The 27,952-nt window shown below is 45.5% G+C and overlaps 1 protein-coding gene across 2 annotated transcripts in view; it reads left to right on the top strand.

The window, feature by feature from the left end:
* The window catches only part of LOC148501788 (neurotensin receptor type 1-like), a 44,066-nt gene extending 16,702 nt beyond the window's left edge, over nt 1-27,364 (top strand). Inside the window, exons 1-3 of one of the 2 annotated variants that reach the window (XM_088449945.1) lie at nt 3,846-3,905; nt 19,905-20,832; nt 26,864-27,364. In XM_088449945.1, coding sequence (XP_088306071.1) covers nt 19,929-20,832; nt 26,864-27,324 — 1,365 coding nt within the window. In that variant the 5' untranslated portion in view covers nt 3,846-3,905; nt 19,905-19,928 and the 3' untranslated portion in view covers nt 27,325-27,364. Of the gene's footprint in view, nt 1-3,845; nt 3,906-19,904; nt 20,833-26,863 lie in introns of those variants that run through there. The other variant, XM_088449946.1, reaches the window with a different exon arrangement.
* The last annotated feature ends 588 nt before the right edge of the window (nt 27,365-27,952 follow it).

A 27,952-nucleotide genomic window follows, 5' to 3' on the forward strand; every position in this document is an offset into this window, starting at 1 on the left:
TTTACCACACAAAGGGCTCTATTTATTAACATTATTTTTACTAAAATAAAGTGTTAAAGGGTTTTTTCACACCCTTTTCACATTATTTTAGTTTCACCTGTATTTATTACAGGGCAATTGGAGTAGAATTAGTAAAATTCTACTCCAACCCCCAGTATCACTTATTTTTAGTAAAGCAGATCGCATTTCCCATAATTGTAATGGGAAATGTGATCTGTGTGCAAGTTACTAAAAATAAATTGTAAAAAAATACCGGGGGAAGCCCTGTGATAATAACGCCACCTGGAGGTGGCGTTATCCAGAGTCTCCCCCGGTTACCGGGCTCCCACTCTGCTCTAACGGGGAGAGCAGAGGTGGGAGCCGGTACCAGTAATCAGCTATGTGGTCTAAATAGACCGCAAGCTGATTGCTGTAAAAAAAAGAAAAAAAAAAATTTAAATTTTTTTTTTTACTTACCTGAATCCAGGGACCGGTGATCGGGCCTCCGGTGATGGCTCCTCTCCGGTCAGCTGGTCTCCCACAGTGCACTGGGGCCCGGTCATCAGGTGATCGGGCCCCAGTGCAGTATGGGAGATCACCTGACCGGGAAGCCCGGAGAAGACCACCGGAGGCCAGGAGGATGCAGGTAAGTGTAATGAAGGGAGGGGGGGTCGCGGGGGTCCGCGATCGCAGGGGGCGGGGCTTAGTGCCGGGGGCGGGGCTTAGCGTCGGTGGGGGGGTAGTAGCGGTGGTCGGTCGGCACATGCGCGGGCTCTTAGTCGCGGTATTTTTTCCGAAAATACCGCGACTAGAGTACGGATGGGATCCGCAGGGACAGAGCTTTATCGCAAGCTCTGTCCCTGCAAGGGATTTATAGTAAATCCCTGTGATATTACCTGAATTCGCAATGCGAATTCACTCGGTAATATCACACTACAATCCGCATTCAATATGCGGATTGTAGTAAATAGAGCCCCAAATGAAGTATTTGTTTTTCTTTTACATATTTATGGAGACATTGGGGCTGAGAGAATAGGGGTGTATTTGCTCACATGGCACTGGCCACACCCACCCAGCACTGATCACGCCTCCTCTGCTTCTCATAATAGGCCATTGGTCATTTTCAGCTCCAGGCCCATGTGGCCCTCAATCCGGCCCTGAGGAAGGGACGCCACTGCCGAGCAGTACCCTTCATCCTGTGCTGGCGCATGCGCAGTATGGATTCTGGCAAACTGCCAGCACCATTTTCCCTTTGATTTCTGTATTGTGCAGGCGCATGTCTCCAGGAAATGGAGCTGGCACCATTTTCCCCTTAATTCCCCTATTGTGCAGGCGCATATCTCCAATAGAATGGAGCTGGCGCCTTTTTCCCCTTAATTTCTCTGTTGTGAAGCCGCATATCTATAGTAAAATGGAGCTGGCACCGTTTTCCCCTTTATTACATTATTATGCAGACGTATATCTCCAGGAAAATGGATCCAGCATAATTTTCCCCTTGATTTTTCTGCCCTGCGCAGAGCCGTAACTAGACTTTTTGGTACCCTGTGCCAGAGAGAGCATTGGATCTGGATTGGTTTTGCCAAAACCTCCCTTCCATGTTTTATTTTTGGTTTTGGATCTGGATTTTTCATTTAAAAAAATCATAAAAACAGCTTAAACCACATAAAATGGGCCTGTTTTTGTTCCTACAGTATTATTAACCTCAATAACATTTATTTCCACTTGTTTCCAGTCTATTTTGACCACCTCACAGCTCACTATTTGGTTTTCATCCAGTTTTGGCCCAAAATTTGCACCAAGCTAGCTAAGCGGCAGCAGTGGGCGGAACAGACATGTGGCAATTCAACTTCCAACATGGCAAATCAGGAAACAAATATTTGTATTCAAGAGAGGCCTGAGCAGGGGCGTTTCTAGTGAGGAGGGGGCCCGTGTGCAGTTTCCGTCATGGGCCCCCTCTTCGTTCGGGAGGCCGGCAGCGCTCTGAGCTGTGCGCTGCCAGCACCGTAGTTATAGACTCTGGGCACTAGAGTGTGCCCAGAGCATACTTGCCTACCCTCCCGATTTGGTCGGGAGCCTCCCGAAAATCGGGTGGCTGGCAAGCCTCCCAGCTACCGGCGACCCCTCCTATCCCACCGCAATTACATGTAAAGCCCCCGCAGCGGGGGGCGGCGGTGACGTGAGTCATGTGGAATCGTGTCATTTTGGCCCCGCCCCCTGCTTCACACTGCCTGTAATATCGGCAGTGTGTAGCGGGGCGGGGGCAAAATTACGTGATTGCATGGCTCCGCCCCGCCCGCAAACACTCGTCGTCTGGCCGGACCCGCCCCGTTTGCTGGCCACACCCCCCGGTCATGCCGATCTGGCTGCTCCCTCTCGGAAGGGGCGGCCAGATAGTCGGCAAGTATGGCCCAGAGTCTATAGCGCATGCAGAGGTCACCGGGAAAATGGCCGCTACAAACGATGGGAAAATGGCCACTGCGGCCATTTTCCAGACATTTTTACAGCGTCCGACCCCCGCGCCGATTTGGGGCTCCGGAGAGGTAAGTATATTATGGGTGCAGGGTGTGCAGTGTGGGGGGAAAAACACACACACAGAAAAGAAAACTATTTCTTTATTTTTTTCACACTTGGGGTGAAGAGCACCCATGATGGACAGAGCACCCCCTGGACAACACAGCAGCACCCCTTATGGACTGCAGTGACAGAGGAGCCACTGAAGCCCCCCTCTTCTGTCTGCAGCACAGCTGCTAGTAACACAGCCCTTATGGACAACAGGCACAGCAGCGAGCAGCCAGCCCTAGTATGGACTAGTGGAGGACAGCCAGCCAGCCAGCCCATAGGACAAGTGACAACAGTAGCCAGCCCCTATGCACACACAGCACAGCACAGCGATCACAGCCCCCTCCTTCATCTTTACTCTCCACAGCCGGAAGGAAAATGACAGAAATCGCCGGACCTTTTATAGAATCCAAAACCCGCAAGAATCCAACAGCGGGATGATGAAATATTTACCTCGTTTTGAGATCCGAGTCAGGGGGGAAACCAGAGCCGACTCGGATCTCGGTTCGGATCGCTAAGTTCGGGTGGGTTCGGATCTCTGTGATCCGAACCCGCTCATCTCTAGTAACAACACAAGTGGGTACCTACTACCTGGCCTTGGCTACTGGAAGCGGCGGAGTCCTACAACAGCACAGTGCAGTGATGGGAGGCTTCAGTCATACAGATGCAGGAAGATTGTGTTGTTAGATGCACCTCTATGTCAGTTTAAATCCATACGTCCTACTTACTGTCAATTTAATTCCATCTGTGAACTCACATTATTTATTATTTTCTCAAATCTGCAGTTAATCTAACCACTACCTTTCATAGATTGCGCCCAAACTACACTGAGTCTGTGGGGTCTATTTACTAAGCAGTGTTAGGAGACAGAGTGAAAAGTGATAAGGTGCCAGCCAATCAACTCCCAACTGTCTCCTAACACTGCTTAGTAAATAGACCCCACTGTATCTGGTTCCTTGGCTGAAAGTCACTTCAGCACAGTGCTTACAGAGAATGATGCATCACTGAGTGAAAGGCAGATACTCATTACCTGCACCACACAAGAAGCTTCAATAATACAAGGATTATTCATGAGTGATGTCAGACAGATCAGCAGCTTCCGTACACTTCTATCAGGTACAGGACAACGATCTATTTTCTCCCAATGAGCAGCACAGGTGAGCCTATGGTTTATGGAAGTAACTGTGTTACGTCAGAGCTTACACTCTATGGCAGAAAGTCTCACAGTAGAATCTAGCAGCCTCCCACATCTAACCCTGTCACCACCTCATGTAGTGAAGGCATTTATTCTGAAAGCAACATCTGAAGAGAGGAGTCTGTATTACATCTCCCAACTCCACAGCATTATCTCTGGGTTACAGCTGAAAGTAGGTCACAATCCAATTCGTACAGTGTTTTCATCATTATTATTTTGATGCACAAATCCATTTTGTATTGAAACCTGGCTGGAGAAATAACACGTTCATTAAAAATAATGGCAAAAAAATATTCCAAGAGTTTTATACATTAATTTTAGATATATGCTATTAAACATCTTCAAACTGAATCCAGGGGACAGATTATCATTAGTCAGTGCTAATCAAACGGACTGGATTAATATTATTTAGCTTTGCATTATCTCAGTTCTTTATGGAATCTGATGGTCAGTTAAAACAATAATGTTTTATTTCCTCTTATCTCTGGTTATTTCCTATTATTATAGCTATGTATTGATATATTTGTGGTATATATATATATATATTGTTTTTTGTCAGATTAAATAATTTTCATTCATTGAATATTGTGCAAATGTAACGAGGCACTTTTAAAAAAAAAAAAATGCTAATAGAAAATTCTTTCCATAGCACAAACTTTCTCTGTCACAGTATAATACATTGTTTGCAGAATACAGACTTGAATGTTAAATCAAGTGATTTACTTCCTTCTAAATGCATTAATATCTGAAAGGATAGGTAGCCTGTCTTCTCTGACATAAAGATGTTTACTTCATTTAGGCTTCAAGTGACAGAAATTAGCTGCTGGAACAGCAATTGTGTGAAAGAGACCACTATTTAAGTGTAATTACCGGATATGCACCTGTAGGCTAATGCTATATAAGGCTTATTATATTGTTCCATACAGGTTATGTTTTTATAGCTGAAAATACTTGGAGGTCATTTTCTACCACAATGACAGCAATTTGGGTTTATATTTACTGCACATTTATATTTTATAATAATTGCTGTGGCGCTCGTGTACGGTAGAGTTGGGTGTAAATGCATTCTCTGGGTGATAATTGCACGTTTTTGTACAGCTCAGGTGCACAAATAAATTGTATAAGTTTTTGTCCATATAAATTCAGCTGCATTTTGCGCTTACACTTCCTTAAGCTTGAAGTGTCAGAACTGGGAAGGGATTGAGGCGTGCAATCATTGGCAAATTACACTAAGGGCGTATTCAAATGAATGCATCCATGCACATCACAATAAGCTGCATACACGCCATTCGGGAGGTGCATTACTTACAATTGGTCCACACAGCCCAATAGCAGGCTCCCAGACACTAGGGGGTAAACTTACTAAAGTGAGAATTTTTAGAAGTGATGTTGCCCATAGCAACCAATCAGATTCTACTTAACATTTAACTAGCGCCTTCTAGAAGATAATATCTAGAATCAGATTAGTTGCCATGGGCAACATCACTTTTAAAACTCACTTCTAAAAACTCTAACTTTAGTAAATTTACCCCTCGATGTTCGTTTTTTAATTGAACTTAATTAGTAATTTTTTTTTGTGCTTGCATCTGTGTTGAATGGTATTTACATGGCAAATGTTCCTTTATTATTTATCAATACTGTCCAGACTCCTGATTTTGCAGGTAGCCTCCTGCACCCCCCAGAAGAGTAGCCGGATCTCTCGCATTCTGCCCACTTCCTAGTAAAGTGGGCAGGATGGGGAGATAATATTGGGTAACTCCAGTCAATAGGGAAGGGGAGGGGCTAAAATGATGCCAAGTGTCACTTAGCTCCGCCCCTCACCACTACACCATATTTTGCAGTGACAGAGGCCTACTAACGTGAGGAATCCAGCCCCGCCCCTTAAAGTGGTGAGCTGCGGCTCCTCTCCTACTTCTCCCAGAGAGGAGACTTTAAAATTAGGCAAGTATGCAATAACACTGTATAACCACATCTCCTGGTGTAAACCAATTGCATATGCGCATATAAATCCAGCTTGGCATGCTGCACATAATGCTCATTTTGTGCGCGTTCTATGACTGAAATTTTGGAACAAAATCCGCCCAATGCTACTTGAACCTCTGTGCATTCAGGACATTTACATCATCTAACGCAGATGTATAATTTGGGATTAAATTATCTGGATTAGGGCATATTTTTTTGGCTGTTCCTTCCGGGAGGGACCAACCAGATCAGCAGGATGGGGGGGGAGAGTCCGGGCGTGGCCAGGACAAAGGGGAGTGACCGGATGGGTGATGGGTACTTGTAGGCGTGGCAGGGGCGGGCCACGTGAGCGCTTAATTTTGGACCCGCCCCCGCTACACAATGGCGATAATACAGGCATTATAGCAGGGGGCGGGGCCAAAATGACGTGATTCAGTGTGAATCGCATCACCGGCCTCCTCCGCTGCGGGGGTTTAACTATTAATTGCAGGGGTCAGGGGGATCGGCGGCTGCCGGGAGGCTTGTCTGTCTTTCCAGGGGGCCGGGAGCTGCACCTGATTTTCGGGGAGGCTCCCGGTGATATCGGGAGGGTAGGCAAGCCTGGATTAGGGGTTTAAGTGATTGAGGGGGGGAGATGTATCAAACCTCTCAAAAGAGAAAAAGTGGAGAAGTTGTAGACCGCAATCAATCAGCTTCTGTCATTTTATAGAAGGCGCTAGGCAATGACAGTAAGAAGCCGATTGGTTGCTATGGGCAACATCGCCACTTTTTTCTCATTCAGAGGTTTGATACATCTCCCCAAAAAAAGAGGACCAGAAAACACTATAGCAGAAGGCGTGCTGGTGCATGTTCTACTGCCATTCATGCTATTGAATATTCATATTTAAAGCGTTTATTCAGAACAGATTTGAAGCTAAATGTATCACATGGGTATTATTAATGCCAGCTTCGTCCTATCAAGGGGCAAGTGTCATCTTTCCCCAGCAATTTACATGGGGAAAGATATTTAACTATGATCCGGTTATACACGTACCAGGTCATATGATCTAAGGATCCCGCGAACAGAAGAAAATCATAATCAGGTTATTAGAATATTTATAGACTATTTTGCACCTTATTATTTTTTTTTTTTACTTATTTTTGGCAAAGACCGGTCTGGAAAATCACTAAAGTTAACTCCTATCACTCATTTGGCTGGTGGGACCTTTTTGATAAATTGCACCAACGAAAGATTCATTCATTGAGGTAATAATGAAAAGAAGAATTAGACTTATTGCCGCATAATTTGATAAATATGCCATTTAGGGTGGCGTACACAGGCGATCAATGAATGATAACACCAGCCTCTGTATCATAAATATAAAGCCCATTTAATTTTGAGACAGCAATATACATCCTATGTTACAGTACCATCCATTTAGTCATGATAACTGACTCGTTTTACTGAAGCTCTTGTCAATTCAGTATACAGTCCGCACGATATTCAGCTCTGTCCATCATTCCGCAGCAGAGTATTCCTATTGATTTGTTTTTCTCTAGAGACGGGCTCTGCTAATATCTCCGGGGATCACAGATTTACGAGCTGATCCTCTGAGAATACTCAGTCTCCATGTCATTGTGCTGAGATGAAGAGGAATCAGCAGCAGAAGGTCTCCTAATGAGAATGGCACTTTTGAACCTAGTTAATGTACTGATAAGATGTATACTGATACTGACTTAAACCTGCTACAGGCATGATTAAAGACTTCTTACATCTTTTGTGATATTGATCTATTGTGGCATCCAAATGTAGGCAGCTGTGTATATAATACAGCATCGTCCCTGCTTTGATGCTCAATATGTAGATCACATTATTATAGCTACTACTGTATATATTCTGCTCCCTGATGTACATCTGGTTTTTATAGTTTACAGGTATATTGGACCAGTAGAGGAGCAGTGCACTGTGCCAACTCCGCTATTCTAGACGAGTTACTAGGGATGGCCATCGACGGTTCATGGCCGATGTAGAATGCTTTTTGCATTCGATGGGAGAGAACCAGATGGTTTCCCTCCATTGATGTCAAAGTATAACCGAATGGTTTTTTTTTACAAGAAGTCCCGCCCCCAGGTAGTGATTGGCCCACGGGACAGTCAGTTAAAAACCAGGGATGACCTTCGGTTGGTGAAATCATCTATGGCTATCCATTGTATAGTTGGTAGCCATCGATGGCTACTTGCTATTTTGCCATCGATGGTTATCACACTGATAGCCATCCATATGAGTGACATCATGATGAGGGGGCGGGGCCATCAGCATTAGGAAGTATAGCACTGCCCCGAGTGTCGGAATCGCTATGTAATGCCACCGGATCTATGCCTCGGCGGATGAAATACCGACGCCGGAAGGCCGAAGCATGAAGATCCTGACTGGGGTAGGTAAGTACCCTAACCCTCCCCTCTCCCCCCCTAACCCTCCCTTAGTGGTGCCTAACCCTAAAACTCCCGGGATGGTGCCAAACCCTAAGACCCCCCCAGCGGTGCCTAAACCTAACCCCTCCTCCCCGCACCCTAAGCCTAACCCTCCCCGGGGGGGTTGCCCAACCCCAGGGGTGCCTAAACTTAACCCTCTCGCCCCACCCCCCCCCTCCATGGCTACATGCTACGATCCCCCGGTTACCTTTGTTCGGGATGCCCGCCATCAGGATTTCGGCGTCTGGCTAAAGATAGGCGTTGGGCTTTAGACGCCTATCTTTAGTACCAGGTCGGGCTTCCAGCATTGGTATTCCGTCAGCCGGCATTCCGAACGCCGGTAATTGAACGGCATTCCCAGAACACCAGCACTACAAGCTGCAGTATGGCCTCCTGTGCGAGCGGCTTGGCGACTTTAAAAGCAACTACGCCACACCCATGTTACTTCCCAGAAACACCCACTAAAATTCTCAGACCCTATTCTGATCACAGACAATTGGGATGCATGTGCGCTACGAACTTGCATGCATGTGCAGAACAAAAAACTTTGCCCAACTGCGCGCATATTGGCCCTGTGTCTACCTTTGAATCAGGCCCAGCATCTGTGACTCCGCACAGTGGTGAAGTGGATTCTGTAGTAATTGGAAGCGACAGCTGCTGCTTTAGGGAGGGGTAGAAAAGAAGTCGCAGACTGCAGCTTAGGAGCCGGCAAGGGGTAGAAAACAGGACTGCCTGGTCAAACCATGCGATCATGACTTCAAACGTTATCACCTGTCGTTTAGGTGAGGTGGGGAAGTAGGAGGAGTGAGAAGAGGACTAGGGGGCCTATTCATTAACCGATAAATGGTCCGGTAACCATGTGGAAACTTTAGTTTCCGCATATTTATGTTACCGGGCTATTCATCATCAGGGTCTCAAATGAACCCCCTGATATTCAGCAAACTATGAAAACTTTCAGTTTTCTGAGTTTGCTGCTGAGAACAAGTGCTTGGTCTCGCATCCCCACTCCTTTCTATGGGAAGGAGTTCCGGGGATGCAAAGAGGGATCCGAGCGGATCCCTCCGCCGCCTCCTCACTACCTCCCCTGTGCGTATGTGTGACCTCGGATCACACATGCGTAGCCGGGATGACAGAGAGCAGGTAAGTAACGCACCTACAGAAGAATCTGCGCTACTAACCAAGGGGACAGCTGCTTTTCGGAGCAGCTGTCCCCGCACCGGAGCAATGATGAATTGCTCCGGTGTCACGTTTCCCCCTCTTCATCATCGGAGGCCATACGGCCATATGATATGAGATAGATAGATATGAGTTAGATAGATAGATATGAGATAGATAGATATTAGATAGATAGATATGAGATACATGGATGGATAGATAGAAAGATAGATATGAGATAGATAGATATGATAGATATGAGGTAGATAGATAGATAGATATGAGATAGATAGATAGATAGATAGATAGATAGATAGATAGATATTAGATTGATAGATAGATAGATATGAGTTAAATAGATAGATAGATAGATATGAGTTAGATAGATAGATATATATGAGTTAAATATATAGATAGATAGATATGAGTTAAATAGATAGACAGATAGATATTAGATAGATAGATATGAGTTAAATAGATAGATATTAGATAGATAGATATTAAATAGATACATATGAGATAGATAGATAGATAGATAGATAGATAGATAGATAGATATGAGAAAAAAGTACACAGATTATTATAAAGCTGGCCACACACTAGACCAACTTACATCCAACCATCCAACTAGTTGATTGGTTGGAATGAAAATCTGGTAAGGTATGAAAGCAAATGACAATCAGCAATTTGCTCTCAAATGCCGGAAAATGGACAAAAACTGTTGTTTGAACAAATTGTTTAGATCAAACATTTAACAAACTTGTCTGACCGACCATTTTCATCTGTTTTCTGGCATTTAGGAGCAAATTGCTGATCATCATTTACTCCCATACGTTACCAGATTTTCATTCCAACCAATCAACTAGTTGGCTGGTTGGACAGATAATCTTTAGATGTGTGGCCAGTTTAAGACTAGGTTGTGTCCTTTGTGGAATTGCCACGCCCCTCTAGTTGATGACCACAGCTACCCAATGGCTGGTCACACCCCAGCGGGCCCCTGCCATTGCATTCCCCTGGTTTGACACTGGATAACAATATCGTTCATATCGTTCAGCGTGTATGCAGTGAACGACCAACGATGCGAACTCCCGCGGGTTGTTAACGATGTTTGCTGTCGTGCAAACATGCAGGCCAATCTGAAGTTATCGTCAGAAAGTGCCTGTTCAGAGATGTCGCAGGATGATGTCCCTGAACGATATCGTTAACGATATCATTCAGTGTCTACACCCAATATCTTTCACCAATATCTTTCAGCACATCGTCTAGTGTGTATGCCCCTTTAAATCGTCCAATGAAAAAATGTACTTGGGGGTAATGTTTAGTCAGAAACATATAATTATTATAATCTTTGTACATAAACCAAAGTAGAGTGATGGAGAGCACATAGACTTTGCTGGACAACTGAGCAAGTGTCTAGTTGGGTCCATTATTGCATTAAGTACTGTATAACATTGGGGCATACTTGCCAACTTCTTGGCCACCCTCTCAGGGAGAAGACAGCCAGGTGGGCTCAGCAGGTGGGCGTGTCTCAGGAAAGTGGGTGGACCAGTGGGCATGATGATATGATCATATCATCGTGGCCCAGCTACACAATGCCACTTTCACCAGGTAAATGGCCAGTTGGTAACAGGGTTTGGAGACTTGCCCACACTTCTGGGCAGCCGGGAGTGGAACCCGATTTTTGGGAGCCTCCCTGCCATTGGTGCTATTCGTGGGCTTTTTGCAGGCAGTGAATGAATAACTCTGGCACTTAACCCTGGGTCTACAGCTATCCACTTGTTAACCGCGGGCAATAATTAAATAGCTCCGGGCACTTTACAGGGGAGCTAAATCCGCACGGTAAAGCCCGTGACTAATTTAATCTTACTCAATGACTGCCAGAGGGGAGAGAAGGAGGGGAAAGATGTCACAGTTAAAACCGAGCCCAGAGGTTTGTGCCTAAGCCTCTCTGCTCACCACATCATGAACTATGTAACCTTGACAGCCATGGCAGTCACATTACACTAGGGGACAAATCTGAACAATTGTTAATCAGTGATAATAGTCTACAGAAATAAACCAAGTAAAAAGGAAATTACCAAGCTGCTTCTTATAGCTTTCTCGTGGGATTGCATTAGTAAGAAAGAGAAACATTTCACATACTGCAAAGTGACTGGAAATTAGTCATTTTATGTAGTTAAGCTTTTGCAAATAAGAATAAAATTAATAGTGTACCGACTTCAAGCAATGTGACTCCCGTAGATTCCATCACACAGGCATTAATTATGGACTGTAAAATATCAAACTTGCTCATTTAAATCAACTAACATTGTTGTAAATTGTTGTTACTGAATAAACCTGCTGGTGCAAATAAATTGCTAACCAGCTGCTCTGAACGTTTTCAATTAGATTTAGTGCCCTGTTATCGCACTCTCTATGTAATGTGCACTATAGTACACTTTTATGCTTTGCCATCAGGGTACTCAGTAGTTAATAATTATAATGTGCTGTATCTTATAATGCTAATATTTTCTGTTCAGGTCTGATAATTTACACAGTGTAGTTTATAATGCCTTCTTTTCCTAGACAACGCTGCACAATGTTCTTTTAGTGGAGTCAAATATTTGAACATATTGTACTACAAATTCGTACAGTATGCAGTCACAGTAACAGTGTTTAGCTTTTAGTATATCATCTTTTACAATGTCAGAAAGTCAACATTGATTATTTCGACATGTTTAAAAAGTCAACATCATTAATGTTGACACCTGTAAAGCACATTGACAAAATTGTCGACATAGGAAGCTTAGGGGTAAATTTAGTAAAGTGAGACTTTTTAGAAGTGGAGATGTTGCCCATAGCAACCCATCAGTTTATAGCTTTTATCTTCTAGAAGGTGCTAGTTAAATGTTAAGTAGAATCTGATTGGTTGCTATGGGGAACATCACCATTTCTAAAAACTCTCACTTTAGTAAATATACCGCTTAGGATTTAGGATAGTGCTATGGTTAGGGTTGGGATTGCCTCTGAGTTGTACACTTGGTTACCATGTAAAGGGGCACTATAGTGTACCCATGGTTGTCAGGGGAAGGGTTATGTTGTACACTAGGCTACAACGGAATGTGCTATATAGAACATGGCCGCCAGAATGTGGACTATTTATTATTATACACTTGCAGGGACAGTCACAGGATTTCTAGTGGTGGATTTCCACACCACGTCACCAGAGTGGGCCTGACCACAATGCATTGGACTGGGCTTTAATTTTAGCCAGTGCTGGATTCCAATACCTTGCTGGCAGCTTCAAATACACAGGTATGACAATAAACACGAGAACTACAGAGCGGTCTGCATGAGAAAAATAGCACGACAATAATAAACAGCAGGCATAAAGAATACCATTAGAACAAATGAGTGCCAATGTCATGGCTCAGTTATACTATGAGGAAGGTTCATCCAAATGTTACTTTATGCTAGAAAGAAGAATGTAGAAACAGGGTTAACAGCAGTGTGGGCCCTGGGCAAATCAATGCACTGGGCCCCTACCCACCCATTCACAGGAGAAAAATGTAAATGGACAATAAAATTAAACCCTCCTGCATGCCCATCAGACCTCACACATGCAGAGAGACTCTGGGGGTCATTCAGACCGGGTCGTTAGCGCTGATGCGCTCGGACCGGGTCGATGGCCCCCCACAGAGCATGCGCACGATGGCGCCGGCACCGTCGTGCGCATGCGTGAGACCCGCTACGACCGACAGCGCCGGTCATAGAGGGTCTCGATCCAAAGGGGGCGAGCTGTCGATGTTGATTGACAGCTCGCCCCGTTTGGAAGGCGGGCCGGGGGGTGGCAGCCCAAACGGAGGCATTCCCATTCGAACGCCTACCGTTTGGGGGTGGCCCCACTGACATCACTAGTGATGTCAGTGGAGAGCTTCCGGCTCAGAGCCAGAAGCTCTCCGGGGCTTACGACAAGGGAGACCCTACCCTAGGGTCTTGTCTTAACCCCCGATTGTCGTGATGGTCTCTGACCATCGTGACCATCACCGGAGCGGTCGTTAGAGCTGTGGGTGTTAACCCACAGCCTAACGACCGCAACAGAGGTGGGCGGACAGGATGCAAGTGGCCGCCCAGTTTCTGAGCGACCGCTTGCATCCTCCGACTGCCTCTGAATGAGGGCCACTGTCTGACTGGTCTGAAGCTGGCAGATGAAGTGAAACTTGAACTGAGGTGAGCACTCGTAACGGGGGGATGGGGTGGGGGAGGTTAGATAGGAATACAGTGCATCGGCGGCCGTCTTATAAAAATATCACAAATTTAACAATTGGCTGCGGCTGCAGGGGCCGGGTTGGTGGGCCCCTACAAGTTTTGGGCCCTTGGGCAACTGCCCAACAACCCAATGGAAGAGATGGCCCTGTGTAGAAAAGGGGAAGAGTTGAGAATTAGTAAGTAACAATCTGGGGAGGCTGCCTGCAAGCAGGAAAGACAGGATGGGAAGGGGAGAAGGGAGCTAACAGCTGGACAATCCCACAAATCCACTAAGTAGTGAACCTGTTCTGTGGAAGGCCTCACCTCTGCGAGGGAAGGATGAGGGTAAAGCATCGAGGGGATCTATGCAGTGATCAAGAATATGTTGGGAGGGGGATAAAATGAGAGGTCCATGGCTCCCATGTCTTCGTATAAAACAATTCTTGAGAATGCTAGTCATGTATTCCATAGAATGAATATGCCAGATTTTGGCTATGCTCTCTCACATGGACGGAACTTCTATTTTTTTTGCCAAGCAGCTGCTAATAGACATGTGGCTGCCATTACTGTATGTCAAAATAGTTTGTGTTGGTGGTGGGTGACATCAGGGACACACAATGGTAGTAAGAAGTATTTAGGAGTGAGCGGGACGTGTAAGTCCATTATAGAGTGAACCAAAGTATTAATCTCATTCCAAAAGGGGACAAGCTTTGGGCAACTCCACCATATATGTAGAAACATTCCAATATCCGATCCACATCTCCAGCATAGATTTGAGATGTCGGGTGCATTTTTTTTTAGTCTGGAAGAGACATAATACAATCTACAAAACAATTTGTATGCGTTCTCTTTATATAGCTCCTATCTTCAGTGTCTAGAGTTTCTCCCAGGTCAGCCCCCCATGCCATCTCATGAGGGTCTTTTGCCTCGGAACTAGGATGCACGAGTTCTACATACAGTGAGGAGATAAGGCCCTTGGTGTTCGCACCCCTTAAAAGTAAGGACTCTATAATGGTGAGCTGACTACTAGTTAGACGCGATTTAACTGTGGAGTAAAAGTGCCGAATTTGAAAGTATTGAAAAAACTTTGTGGTGGGGATGGAATAATTAGCTTGTATATCCGAAAATGTGGGGAATATAAGATCACGAGTAATATCATTCATTTCTCTGAAATCCCCCATTCTGCCAGTGTATAGAGGAAGCTGAACTACATGCAGGCCAAAAGTCAGGATTGTCAAATAGGGGTACTATTGGGCTAGGTTGTGGAGCAATTTTAAATCGACAGTTGGATACAGGGGCGTCTTAAGAGAGGAGGGGGCCCGTATGCACTCCCCGTGCGGGGCCCCCTCCTCTCTCCCCGGTGGCCCGGCTGCCGACTGATGTGGCTGGCCAGCCACCGGAGCCTTAGCCTTAGCACACTCTAGTGCCCGGAGTCTACTGTGCATGCGCAGAGCACTGGAAAAATGGCTGCGGCGGCCATTTTCCGGTGTTCTGAGCAGCGCTGACACCTGATGTGGAACCACGGACAGGTAAGTTTAAACTTTAAAATAATATGGGTGCAGTGTGTGCGGTGCGGGGCCCCTCTGGACCCGGGGGCCCGTGTACCCCGCACACACTGCACCCATTATAGATACACCACTGGTTGGATAATTCCCATATATCTAGAGTGTGAGAGATAGCTGGATGATGTAAGCAAGTTTTAGGATGGGTCAGTTGGGGGGTTCATAGTAAAGAAGAAATGGAGTGTTCTTTAAGGGTTTCTGTTTCAAGTGACACCCATACTCTCTCAGACTTTGGTAGATCCCGTAGTACACATTGAGCAAGTCTGGCTGCCAAGTAATAAAGCTTAAAGTTTGGGACGCCCATACAGCCACTGGATACAGGTCTTTGCAAAATGTCTCTCCTCACCCTAGGACGCTTTTTGAAACAAACTAAGGGCCTGATTCAGAGCCACTCGTAAGCGGCAGCTCGTTCGCTCCGAGCGATGTTTGCCCAACTGCGCATGCGTACGGATCGTTATACGCATGTGCGAACCAGTCAGTGCGGCCGAAATTCATGTGCTCGCAAAATAGCGAATGCCTGCTATTTTGAGTGACAGAATGAGGCGTATGTGGGTGGTAACAGGGGAAGGTGCTTGAAAACGGGAAGTGGAGATCAGAAAGCAGGCGTGCTTAAAGGTCAAAACGGGCGTTTTAAGGGTGTGCATATTTAAAACAGCAGCGTCATTGACCACGTCACTGTTTTTTTTTTAGCCAGAACTGCTCGCAAAATTGTGGTAGCAAAAACCAACCACAAGAATAGCGAGCAGTTCATACCCTGTTCGATGTACTCGATTAATCTAATAAATAGCGGACATGACGTAGGATGCGAGCGGCCAGGGGGCGTAGTTTCCCAAAAAACGACCGCAAGTTTTGTTCGCTCGTTCAGACCTAGAGGCGTGAACAGACCGCAAACAGCGAACGGTTCATTTGAATAGCCACCCCTATTTTCTGGACGAGCGAGCGCAAATAGCGAACGGCTCTGAATCAGGCCCTAAATTTTTTAGGTGAGGTGTTTCAAATATTTAAATACATATGGGGGAATTCTAATCGGTTAGGTTTGAAATAAGGATAAAAGTCATGGTAATAAATTAATTTTGACGGCGTTGACCCTGAAAACCCACGAGATATAACATCCACTCCAATTGTCAATATCTGTTTAGAATTGTGTTAACAATTTAGGGTAGTTGAAAAGGCTGATGGCAAATTTTTTTCAGAAATGAATCCCTAAATATTTAATCTGGCGACTGTTCCATACCTCTCAGTTTCTTGAAATAGGTGAGGCAGAGAGTAAGCTTGGTGACATATAGGGGCTTATTCATCAAACGATAAATGGCCTGGTAACTATGCGGAAATTTTCAGATGGCGCTTGTTCTCCGATCCCCGCTCCTTTCTATGGGAAGAAGTTCAAGGGATGTGCCACCTTCTCACTACCTCCCTGGCGGCTTTGCGCATGCGTGAACACGGATCACACATGCATAGCCGCGCCAATGGGGGAGAGATAAGTAACGCAGTTACTTCTACAGCTGCACTACTAACCGTGGAGACAGCTGCTTTTCACAGCAGCTGTCTCCGCACCGAAGCAATGATGAATTGCTCCGCTGTAAAGTTTCCCCCGCTGCGAATTGGATACTAAAGTATCCATCACAGTGAGATGTTTACTAAATCAACGGGGACCCCGATGATGAATAGGCCCCTTAGTGAGTAGTATGTAATCTGCATATAATGCTATTTTGTGCTCCTCATTGCCTATCTTAATCCCTCTTATGTGTAAATTAGCGCGGATCCGTGCTGCCAGTGGCCCCCTGCAACCAGCCTCACATATAATTAATATCGTTCACAATTTCAAAAGTATACACCTTTTATCTCTTCGACAACTCTCCCTTACCCGCCACTTCTTCATTATTATTCAAGCTAACTTTTTCCTCCCCTGAGATTTAATCCAACCCTATGCTGGCTGGCTCGCACCGATATATTGTACACTTGGGGGTATATGTACTAACGTGCGGGTTTATAGAATCAGATTCTAGCTATTATCTTTTAGAAGGTGCTAGATAAATCATAAGTAGAATCTGATTGGTTGCTATGGGAAACATCTTCACATCTATAAACCCGTACTTTAATGTATATACCCGTTAGCCATCAGGGAATCAGCTATATAGTTTACATTTGTCCACCAAAGAGTATGCTTTATATTGTACTTTGGTCACGGGTATTGGGTTCTATAGTATGGGTCTCTATTGTACACTGGTCACCAGGGAACGAGCTTCATCTTGTATTCTTGGACAACAGGGATTGGGTCCTGTGTAGTAAACTTGCATACCTTGGCAGGTGCTCCAAAAGGCAAGCTTGGCCATCAGTTACAAGACCACACAGGTAAAAGTACAAGTAAAGTGGTGGTTACACTCGAGAAGAGGCATAGGCATATTTATAATGGGTACAGGGCGGCCGGTGCACATGGTCCCCTGCACCCACTGTATAATTAATGTGTGCCAGCTAGCGGGCCCCTCCTCCTTCGCTTTGCCATTTTCCCAGCCTTTGCTTCCTTGTGCGCATCTGCCATCTTCCCGAATATCACTGGGAAGATGGCACCTCACAGGAGGGGCCCCGTTGCACAAGGGCGTTAATATGCCGCTGAGCATAGTGTTAGTGAGACTAGTAGAAGTAGTGAAGAGAGTTAGGGGAAGAGTGAAAGAGTACAGAGAAGATCGCAGAGACCTCTTAGGGCCATTCCAAAACATCAGGGTCTTGGACCATACCAGGAGACCTGACACCAGACGTCTGGGGGACCAGAACCATCCTGCTGGACAGATTAGTAACACAGAGCCAACCACACACACACAGCTCATAAATCAGAATACACCTCACCAACTAGGAGCGTCGTTTATAAGCCTGGGCCAGGTGAAGTGAATGGATGGAATTCTGTCATATAACCCTGACTTAAACAGATACTCTTACATAAGATTTAGGGGCCTATTTGTCACGCTTTATCTTTCCTATGTATCAATCCTCGAACTGAGGAGATATTGCAGTTACCTCTTGCATTAATGGCGGTATCGGAGAACACAGCTGCCCTATACAGTGTATGGTAACATTGCAATTGTGCGTCTTAGCAAAGCCAAATGTTTTCAGAGCCTGTCTCCTGTAGCTAACGTGCACACTTTTACTTTCCAATGTAAAGAGGTCCATTCATCATATTAAATAACACAAATCCCTCACAAAGTACTCTGGGTCTCATTCAGACCTGCTTGCGAGCGCTGTACGCTCGCAAGCGGGTCGATGTTACCCAAATGCGCATGCGCACGACGGAGGCGCCTCCATCGTGCGCATGCGCGAGACCCAGCGAGCGACGGGGAAGCCGTCGCTCGGGGTCTCGCACCAAAGGGGGCGTGCTGTCGATGGTGAGTGACAGCACGCCCCCTTTGGTGGGCGTGCCAGGGGCGTGGCTACCCAGACAGAGGCGTTCTCATGGGAACGCCTACCCTCTGGGTCCGGCCCCACTGACATCACTAGTGATGTCAGTGGGAGTGTTTTTGGCTCTGATAGAGCCAAAAGCACTCCTGGGCTTGCGGCAGCGAGACCCTACCGCAGGGTCTCGTCGCAAGCCCGATGGTCGTGATGGTCTTGACCATCGTGACCCTCTTTTTGGCCGCTCGCATAAGCTGTGGGTGGTCACCCACAGCTATGCGAGCGGCCAGGAGGCTGCTCCATTTTAAGCTAGGCCGGCCCTGATTCAGAGTGAGCGCTCTGGTCAGAGCGTCCGGCTCTGAATCAGGCCCTCTGTACAATAGTTTACTGTATTTATTATCATTTTTTAAAGTAGGACCTGATTCATTACGAAACGCTATTGCAATCGCGGCCACGATTACGCACGTAGATCTGCTGCGAAAATATGCTAATGAATGCAATCGCACAGCCAGCATAGAGACGCCCACTACCGCTATCTCACATCCATAATACCTTGCAGTCCTGCATATACATTGGGAACATCAAGTAACATCGGCCCCTCACACACAATTACAGTAGGACTGACCTTACTCAGAAATTGCTAACCTCGTCGCACGCAGTGAGTACTCAGGCTGCGTATCCGTCACAGTGGCTAATTTATGCACGCCCATGCAAAGATGTTCAAACGGACAGGCACGCCTGCGTTTCTCCAACCACTCCCCCGTCACCTCCCACAAACGCTGACGTCCCGTCACTCACTTTGCGATGGCTTTGTGTCGGCGTATGTGATCGCAGTGTGAGTGCAATATCGGCCCGCCGCGGCAGTGCAGCACTCTGGAAACTACCAGCAGGTAAGTATAAGACTATAGAGGTGCAGGGTGTTTGGTGTGGGCCCCCATGGGGCACCGCACACCCTACACTCATTATAAATACGCCCTTGGTTTGACGTAGATCCACTCTTTTAAAGAGATTTTCATTTTTCTACCTACCTCACATAACTTTTTTTATTTCATAAATGACCTTCCCAGTATGACACATATATCACAAAACACTAAAGCTTACAATGAGAGTCAAGACTAGTAAGTAAGCATACCGAGTGCTTTTGCATTGAATGTCACTTTTTATGAACCGGTGAAGGTTCTGAGTTAATTACAGTGAAGTATTCAATTAATTTACCAGTAAGCCCATTTATTCTTTAACACTGGATAATGAAAGATACATCAATTTATCAATCTAATCAAGGACTTGTACTACAGGATAATGCAGTCATTTTGCTTAATCACTGACCGTTGTTTCTCAATTGTAATGGGGAATTTTACTTAGTACTGCAATGTACATATGTCTTTTTCTGCTAACATCATTTAATTCATTCTTCTGTCTGTGTTATTCAGCACTCTGCTCTCCAAACTTTAGAAATGAACCAGACAAAAGCAGCCGTTTTCAATGAATGCCAAAACCACATTAATTTCCACAATGAATCTTTATGGAACGATAGTGTTGGCTCGAACACTACCCGTAGGACGCTGCATCACCTTTTCATTGGTGCCCAAAAGCAGGAGCCTAATTATGTGGCGATCCCTGCAACCGTCTTTTACAGTCTCCTTTTCCTCTTCGGGGTTCTGGCTAACGGGATAAGCATCCTAACTTTAATGAGAAATCGAAGGATGAAAGTAAGTGCCATCCGCTTCTATCTCTTCAGCTTGGCTCTGGCGGACATCCTACTACTGCTTACCATCCCGGTGACTCTGTACCGATATTTCTGGCAGTATTATCCTTGGGCACTCTCTGACACCGTGTGCAAACTATACTTCATGGTCAGACAAGTCTACTGTGCTACCACCAGCTGGACAATCATTGCCTTTACGTCTGAGAGATACTTTGCCATATGTCACCCAATGTGGTCCATCACTGGACTCCGGAAATCCCGCATGGCTTACTTACTGGCCTTCATCTGGATATTGTCATTCCTCAGCACTATACCGGTGGCTGTTGTCTATGGAGAAACGTCAGCCTGTATCCTGGACTACACCGCCACCTCTCAGGATGAGGTTGTCCTGGAATCCACAGTATGTGAAATGCTGGAACCAAAGCCCTATATTGTTTACAAGAGCATCATACAGACACGTAACGTCTTGTTCTTCGTCTTGCCCCTGATTACCATCATTATTTTTCACCTCCTAATTTTCAACCACCTCAGTATGAACCACCGTCAGAGGGAAAAGATCGGACTCACAAGAACTCATTGGCGGTTTTCTTCAAAGCAAATTAATCCACCTCATAGTCGTCCATTTTCAGAAAAAAAGGCACGTCAGCTGATGGGTGAGTATACCATATATGTATTGACTAAGCGATGTACGTCAAGAAGACATAAAACTAGGGCAAGACTTAACAGAGGGCATCATTGATATGAAATTTTGTTAACGGGGGGAGATGTACCAAGCAGTGTAGCGGGTGGAGAAGTGGCCCATAGCGAGCAATCAGTTTTGAGGTAGCATTTATCAAGTACATTGTATAAAATGATAGGTAAAAGGTGATTGGTTGCATTGGGAAACTTATTGTGTGGATGCTTTATAAATATGGTGAGAGTTAATGGAATTAATATATGTTAATGCAAAATATAACTGGCCATTAGTGAGGGTTGTGTTCAAAAGGAGGGCGTTATAATATGGGACATGTTATTTACTGTTAATTTTGCCTATGCTTTATAAAAAAAAAAAAACATTTTTCTTGTTGTGCCTGCGGACTACTTTGTAGATCTGCGGAGGCAGATGTTGGAAGCGTGTTCAGGTGTGTTTGTTCACTATGTAGACAAAAGTGATTGGACACTGACAGCAAATAGGTCAACGAGATCAGTACTTTGTAGGTCCACCACGTGCAGTGATTACTGCTGACGCCCTTCTTGGCAAACTGTCCACAAGTTCCTGGACAGCAGCAGGCGGTGTGTTCTGCCATTCCGCCTTATGTACAGTGACCAGCTGTGACACCGAAATCGAGAAGGCCTAGAACACAGCCGTCCCTCCAATTCATCCCAGAGGTTCTCAGTGGTGTTAAGGTCTGGACTCTGAGCTGGCCAGTCCATTCAGGTAACTGAATTTCCTGTATACCGGTCCAGCGTCGCCCTAGAAACGTGACAGGTGACCTTGTCGTCCTGATAAAAACATGCGCTGTTTCTGTAGAACTGCAAGTGCATGGGCCTCCCTACCAAGTGTTCTTGTCTAAACCGCCACATTAGCGGCCATTTGGAACTTGTGTTGAATGGTATGCATGGTATGCTTTTCGCTTGCGCGGGGACGTCCAATCACTATTGTCTATATAGTATATATACTGTATATAGTATGTATATATATATATATATATATCTTGTACTGTCACCTTGCCCACCTGTCATCATGATCTTTTGTGTTATGTGCATGTGCTCAGGAGTGGACGGTTCAGTTGCCGCTGTTCCTCAAATTCAAAAATGGACAACATGTTTATTCAAAATCTAATAACTACATTAACCCAGGATCTGCTGGATCAGTTCAGCCCCCCCCCCCCCCCGCACCCTCAGCAGCTCTCCCTGTTCACACCCCCTCTCTTCCGCGCCCACTTCCATACCTGCCACCTCCTGACCCATTGTACTTGCCACCCCTGTTCCAGGTCATTTTCTCTCCCGTTGGAGCAGCGCGCACGTGCACGCCACACTTCACATGCAAGACGAGTGCACGCCTGGTTTGCGTGATGATCTACTTTAGATCAGGGTACAATTTTATAATAACAGTCTACATATACCACAGTTCCTGTTAAAAATAACGGCGGTAGGTGAGGTGGACATGTATGTGCAGTGGTGCACAGCTTCTATTTACCCACACTGCCAACACTGAAGAGCACCAGTCACCTAGCCTCAGTGCATGCCGCCATTTTGTGACCTGAAAGAAATATTTCATGAGAAGGCAGCCTATCAATTCACTAGAAACCGGTGATATCACTGAGGCGCTTCAAGTCAGTAACTCATGACGCACTGGTCCCTAGTGAAGTGAATTGGTGAGCCTGCACACTTACGACTTTTGGTGCATCACACAAACTGTCTGCCTCCACTGAGTGTAGGTGAGAGGTGCATTTTAAGACCAGCCGTGTACACAGCTCTCATGTCTTTGAGGCCTCAGACCATCTCCTGCTTATAATACAATAATCAGTTCTGTCCTGCTTACCTGTATACCAACTAACTCCTGCCTCAGTGATGTCTCTCATGAAGAAAGATGCTAGGGAATATAGAAGCAATTTAAAATTGATTGAATTTCAGTGGTTCGGTGGCTACAAATATGTCTGCAGTACAAACATCAAAAAAACAAGGGGAGATGTATCCAGCCTTGGAGAGAGATAGAGTGGAGAAGCTGCCAAAAGCAACCAATCAGCTTCTAACTGTCATTTCAAAGACTGCGCTAGGCAACAGAGAGTTATTCGCTGATTGGTTGCTTTGAGCAACTTCTCCACCTTATCTGTCTCCGAGCCTTGATACATCTACCCCCCCCTCCGATCTGAATTTATGACCATTGCTTCCTTTTTCACCAATCGTGTTGAAGATTCCCCATATCCATTAAATTTTTTATTTTTTAACACTATTTAAATATTATTAATGTAAAAGTATTTTAACATTTTTGAGATTCACTGTTAACAACCTCCCAAACGTATCACATTTAATAGCTTTGATGTACTTAAAAATGGTAAAAATCAGCATGAACATGGTCAGTGTTAGGATAAAATAGGAGTGTCGACATTTAGATCATATCGACATACCACGACTAATACTGAAACCTCATAAATCCATACAATGCAATATATTCTAATGCACATGGATATATAATATATACAATAATATCTGTTAGTTCATCGCATGTCACAGCTGCATAGACATGTGTCCATGTATAATTAATATTATCCAAATGAACACAAACCACTACTAAAGAACGTTCATGCACATTACACAGTACACTAATATTCCATGTATTCTTTTTATGAACCTAAAAGACGAGCATCAAAATGATGCTCGTGGACATTATTATCGTGCACATAAGCGCTAACCATAGCATTACAGAAATGAACGCTCACCCTTATATTTTCACCAGGAATCCAGTTTTTGTTCTCGGCATTGTTGGTTTTATTTCTTATCCTTTCATCCGCTATTACATCTCTCCCTCTTCCTACTATCTTACTCTCTCCCTCTTCCTGCCATCTTACTCTCTCCTTCTTCCTGCCATTCATACATTCCCCTCTTCCTGCCATCTTACTCTCTCCTTCCTGTCATCTTAGTCTCTCCTTCTTCCTACCATCTTACTCTCTCCCTCTTCCTGCCATCTTACTCTCTCCTTCTTCCTGTCATCTTACTCTCTCCTTCTTCCTTCCATTCATACATTCCCCTCTTCCTGTCATCTTACTCTCTCCTTCTTCCTGTCATCTTACTCTCTCCTTCTTCCTGCCATCTTACTCTCTCCTTCTTCCTGCCATTCATACATTCCCCTCTTCCTGCCATCTTACTCTCTCCTTCTTCCTGCCATCTTACTCTCTCCATCTGCCTGCCATCTTACTCTCTCCCTCCTCCTGCCATCTTACTCTCTCCTTCTTCCTGCCATCTTACTCTCTCCCTCTTCCTGCCATCTTACTCTCTCCTTCTTCCTGCCATCTTACTCTCTCCCTCTGCCTGCCATCTTACTCTCATCCCTCTTCCTGCCATCTTACTCTCTCCCTCTTCCTGCCATCTTACTCTCTCAATCTTCCTGCCATCTTACTCTCTCCCTCTTCCTGCCATCTTACTCTCCCTCTTCCCACCATCTTACTCTCTCCTTCTGCCTGCCATCTTACTCTCTAACTCTGCCTGCCATCTTACTCTCTCCTTCTTCCTGCCATCTTACTCTCTCCCTCTTCCTGCCATCTTACTCTCTCCTTCTTCCTGCCATCTTACTCTCTCCCCCTTCCTGCCATCTTACTCTCTCCTTCCTGCCATCTTACTCTCTCTCTGCCTGCCATCTTACTCTCTCCCTCTTCCTGCCATCTTACTCTCTCCTTCCTGCCATCTTACGCTCTCCATCTTCCTGCCATCTTACTCTCTCCTTCTTCCTGCCATTTTACTCTCTCCCTCTTCCTGCCATCTTACTCTCTCCCTCTTCCTGCCATCTTACTCTCTCATTCTTCCTGCCATCTTACTCTCTCCTTCTTCCTGCCATCTTACTCTCTCCTTCTTCCTGCCATGTTACTCTCTCCCAAGGAGAAGCGGGTTCCGGTTTTGTTCAGCCGCAGATCAGTCGATTATCGGACTTCTGAGAAAACCTATAGTTGCACAGAATGGCTGCCAGGCTGAGACGCTGGGGCCATTTTCAGCGTGTATAGGATCGCAGTCACAGGCTGAAGCACGCCTAGAAAACGGTCACTACACTGTTGCGTTTGAATCACCCCCTCCCCATTGCCATCCCTGCCTGTCAAACACTTTGCAAATCAATTCTTACTGCAAGCGCCATCGGTAATGACACTTGATGCATGCACAGTGTGACTCAGAAGCACGCACAGACCACCGATAATCGCTCATCTGCGTAAAAATCGGTGCTGCGTCCATCTCTGAACCAGGCCCTAAGTATTGTCAAAATCTTACTCAAGGTGATGTAAAACACCGTGATTCTGACCCATACGCTGCAGCCGGTATTACTTCTGTGACATTATGCAAATATGGCTACAAGCCTTCCCTGGTGCACAGCCATGCGGGTCAATGTACAAGGACTGAGATGCCCACTTTGGCCATTTTTAGACCCTCAAATACTGCTTGGTGCGTCTTTAGACTCAACCATTGGTTGCACCATCGGAACTTGCATCAGCCCCTTGCTAGGAGCAGCCTGTCCATCAGAGTACTACCTCCAACGTGACCAATTATGCAATCACTTCAGTGACCCGCCTGCGACACTCACATAACGCGTCCATATACCCACCTCCCTATAACCGCCCATTTTCACTCACTATCTCTCCCTTCTGTATCACCCGTCTGTATGCTCACCCCATTTCCCTCAGCCATACGTCATCTCCTCCCTATTGCCAACAGGGAGACAGAACCTTGGGCTCCAGCTGGTGTTAGACGGTTTTTTAAACAATATTCGTTTTCTGATGGATCAGACTGACAAACCGTTCAAATCGTCCAGTGTGCGTGCACTATGGGCCCGATTCAGCAAGGATCAAAACTGCGATTACGCACGCAATCGGCCGATTGTTGCATTCTGGGCATACGTATGCATCGCAGTGCGCATGTGCAAACCAGTCACTGCAATCGGGACTGTGATTGCAGTGACTACGCAGACCCATCGCAGAGTGATTGACAGGAAGTGCCGTTTGTGGGAGGTGACGGGGTCGGTGAAACGCAGGCGTGCCAGTGCGTTTGAACACCAATGCATGGGCATGCATAAATTAACCACTGCAATGCCATTCGCAGCTTGAGCTCTCACAGCATGCGATGAGGTCAGCAATTTCTGAGTGAGGTCAGAGCTTGTGCAAGTGTGCGTGAAACTGCGATGGTACTCGATGTTACCGATGGTTTCGCAGTCTTGCGAAACATTACAGATGTGTGTAAGGTAATGTGGGCGTCCTTATGTAGTGCTGCGACGGCAATGGATTAGCATATCTTAGCAGAGAGACTGCGTGCGTAATTGCTATTGCATTCGCAGATGCAATCCTTGCTGAATCAGGCTCTATGCTCGCTCCTGCGGGGTCCTCCGTCACATCCTCACATCTGCCGTACAGGATGCTCAATTTGAGGATCTGACTGACGACCCCATGCATTTGGATGCGGCAGGGGAACGACATATTGTGCGTTCGTTCACCAGGACGTGAGGTGTGTACAGACCGCACGATAAGTCGTTCGCCACATCTGCCGTCGGCCGGGAACACACGTCGTCTAGTTTGTACCCAGCTAAGTTTGCGCATTTTACTTGGTTTGTTTGCACTGCTATTGTTTATGTACTATGTAAGGCCATGCAGACCCCGTGTGGAACCATATGAAGGATAACAGTAACATTCTGTTATGGATGCAAAGTTCTAATTCTACTTAGTAATTGGGAAAGTTTGACATGGTTTTACTATCTGCTTTGTAACACAATGCTTCAATGACAATACAAGCAAATGCAATAAGAAATGAAATACAGGGGTAGAGCAGTTGTCTTTTTACGGTTGTTCCTTGATGGGCAGAGGATTTATTCAATGACCGTAGTGATGTTAGAGGTAGAAGGAAGTTGGATTTGTCATATGACGTTTACACTTTTGCACAGATTGTTACTCCTCCCCAGGATTGCAGAATCCACTCTGGAATAAGATACTAATAAATGTATTTTCTTTGCAGGCGCCGTGGTGGCGGCATTTTTCCTGTGCAACTTCCCCGACACTGCCTCATCCCTCATGCAGATCTATATAGATAACTGGAACACACACGTCCTCAAGGTCTATACCCTACTGAAGACCTACCTATCCCTCCCACTTTGGTACCTCAATAGCGCTTTGGATCCAATTCTGTTTTGTATATCCTCGACATCTTTCCGCAATGCATGCTGGGAAACCCTGACAGCAATTTGCCCGTGGCAGGAGAAATCCACCGATGGGCCAATTCACACATACCAAGCTTCTAATGCTCGGCCTGGTGGCTCTTCCCTGGCATCAGCACCGAGCATGCGTTCAACGTGGACGCTAAACTCCAATGAAGACGAGCAAAAAGGATGCTATAGTCAGGCTCGATCTACTGACCCAAAACTCTTATCTTTCCGACACATTGATGTCATGGAGACAGGGGACTTTTCTGTTCCCTAGAGAAATGGTATCGAAGCCACTGCAATTAAACACGACACACGCCGAATCATCTACAGGGCTGTCACGTAAAGAAAAGAGCTTGAGTGGATCTAATAAAATGGTGAAAAATACCTTTTAATACATTTAAGCACGGTGTGATTTTAATAGCTTTGGAAATTGGTGGATAACAAGCACATCAAAGCTGTGAGCTGCAACAGAACATTAAGTCATGCTTCTAAGAGGATTATGTGAATACTATTATTGTTGTTTAATTGGAATTTTAACGTCACTTTCTTTATGCATATTTAATTATGTTTGAAACATAAAAAATAAGAGTAACAGATAGTGGTAACAGTTGCTGGAAAATTCCACCCAAAAAAATTTAAATTCAGTTGTTGGTGGGGCTCATTCACATTGTTTATAAAGTATGCTAGTGCAAAACTCCTTGGCTTTCCACCGCGGTGTCTAGATGTCCTGCCCAGCGTGTATCAAGGTGGACGTTTATTCTACACACTCGGGAGATGCCACAAGTGCTCCTAGGTTGGCAGGGAGGTGGAAAACCTCAAAAGGGCTTGTGGAATTGTCACAAAAGCAGGACAGTCCCACCATGGAAGAGGCAGCTGCGAGATATCCAAGTCGTGGTTACAGA

Source organism: Taudactylus pleione, unplaced genomic scaffold (genome assembly GCF_031769625.1).
Source record: "Taudactylus pleione unplaced genomic scaffold, aTauple2 ptg000502l, whole genome shotgun sequence".
Lineage (NCBI taxonomy): Eukaryota > Metazoa > Chordata > Amphibia > Anura > Myobatrachidae > Taudactylus > Taudactylus pleione.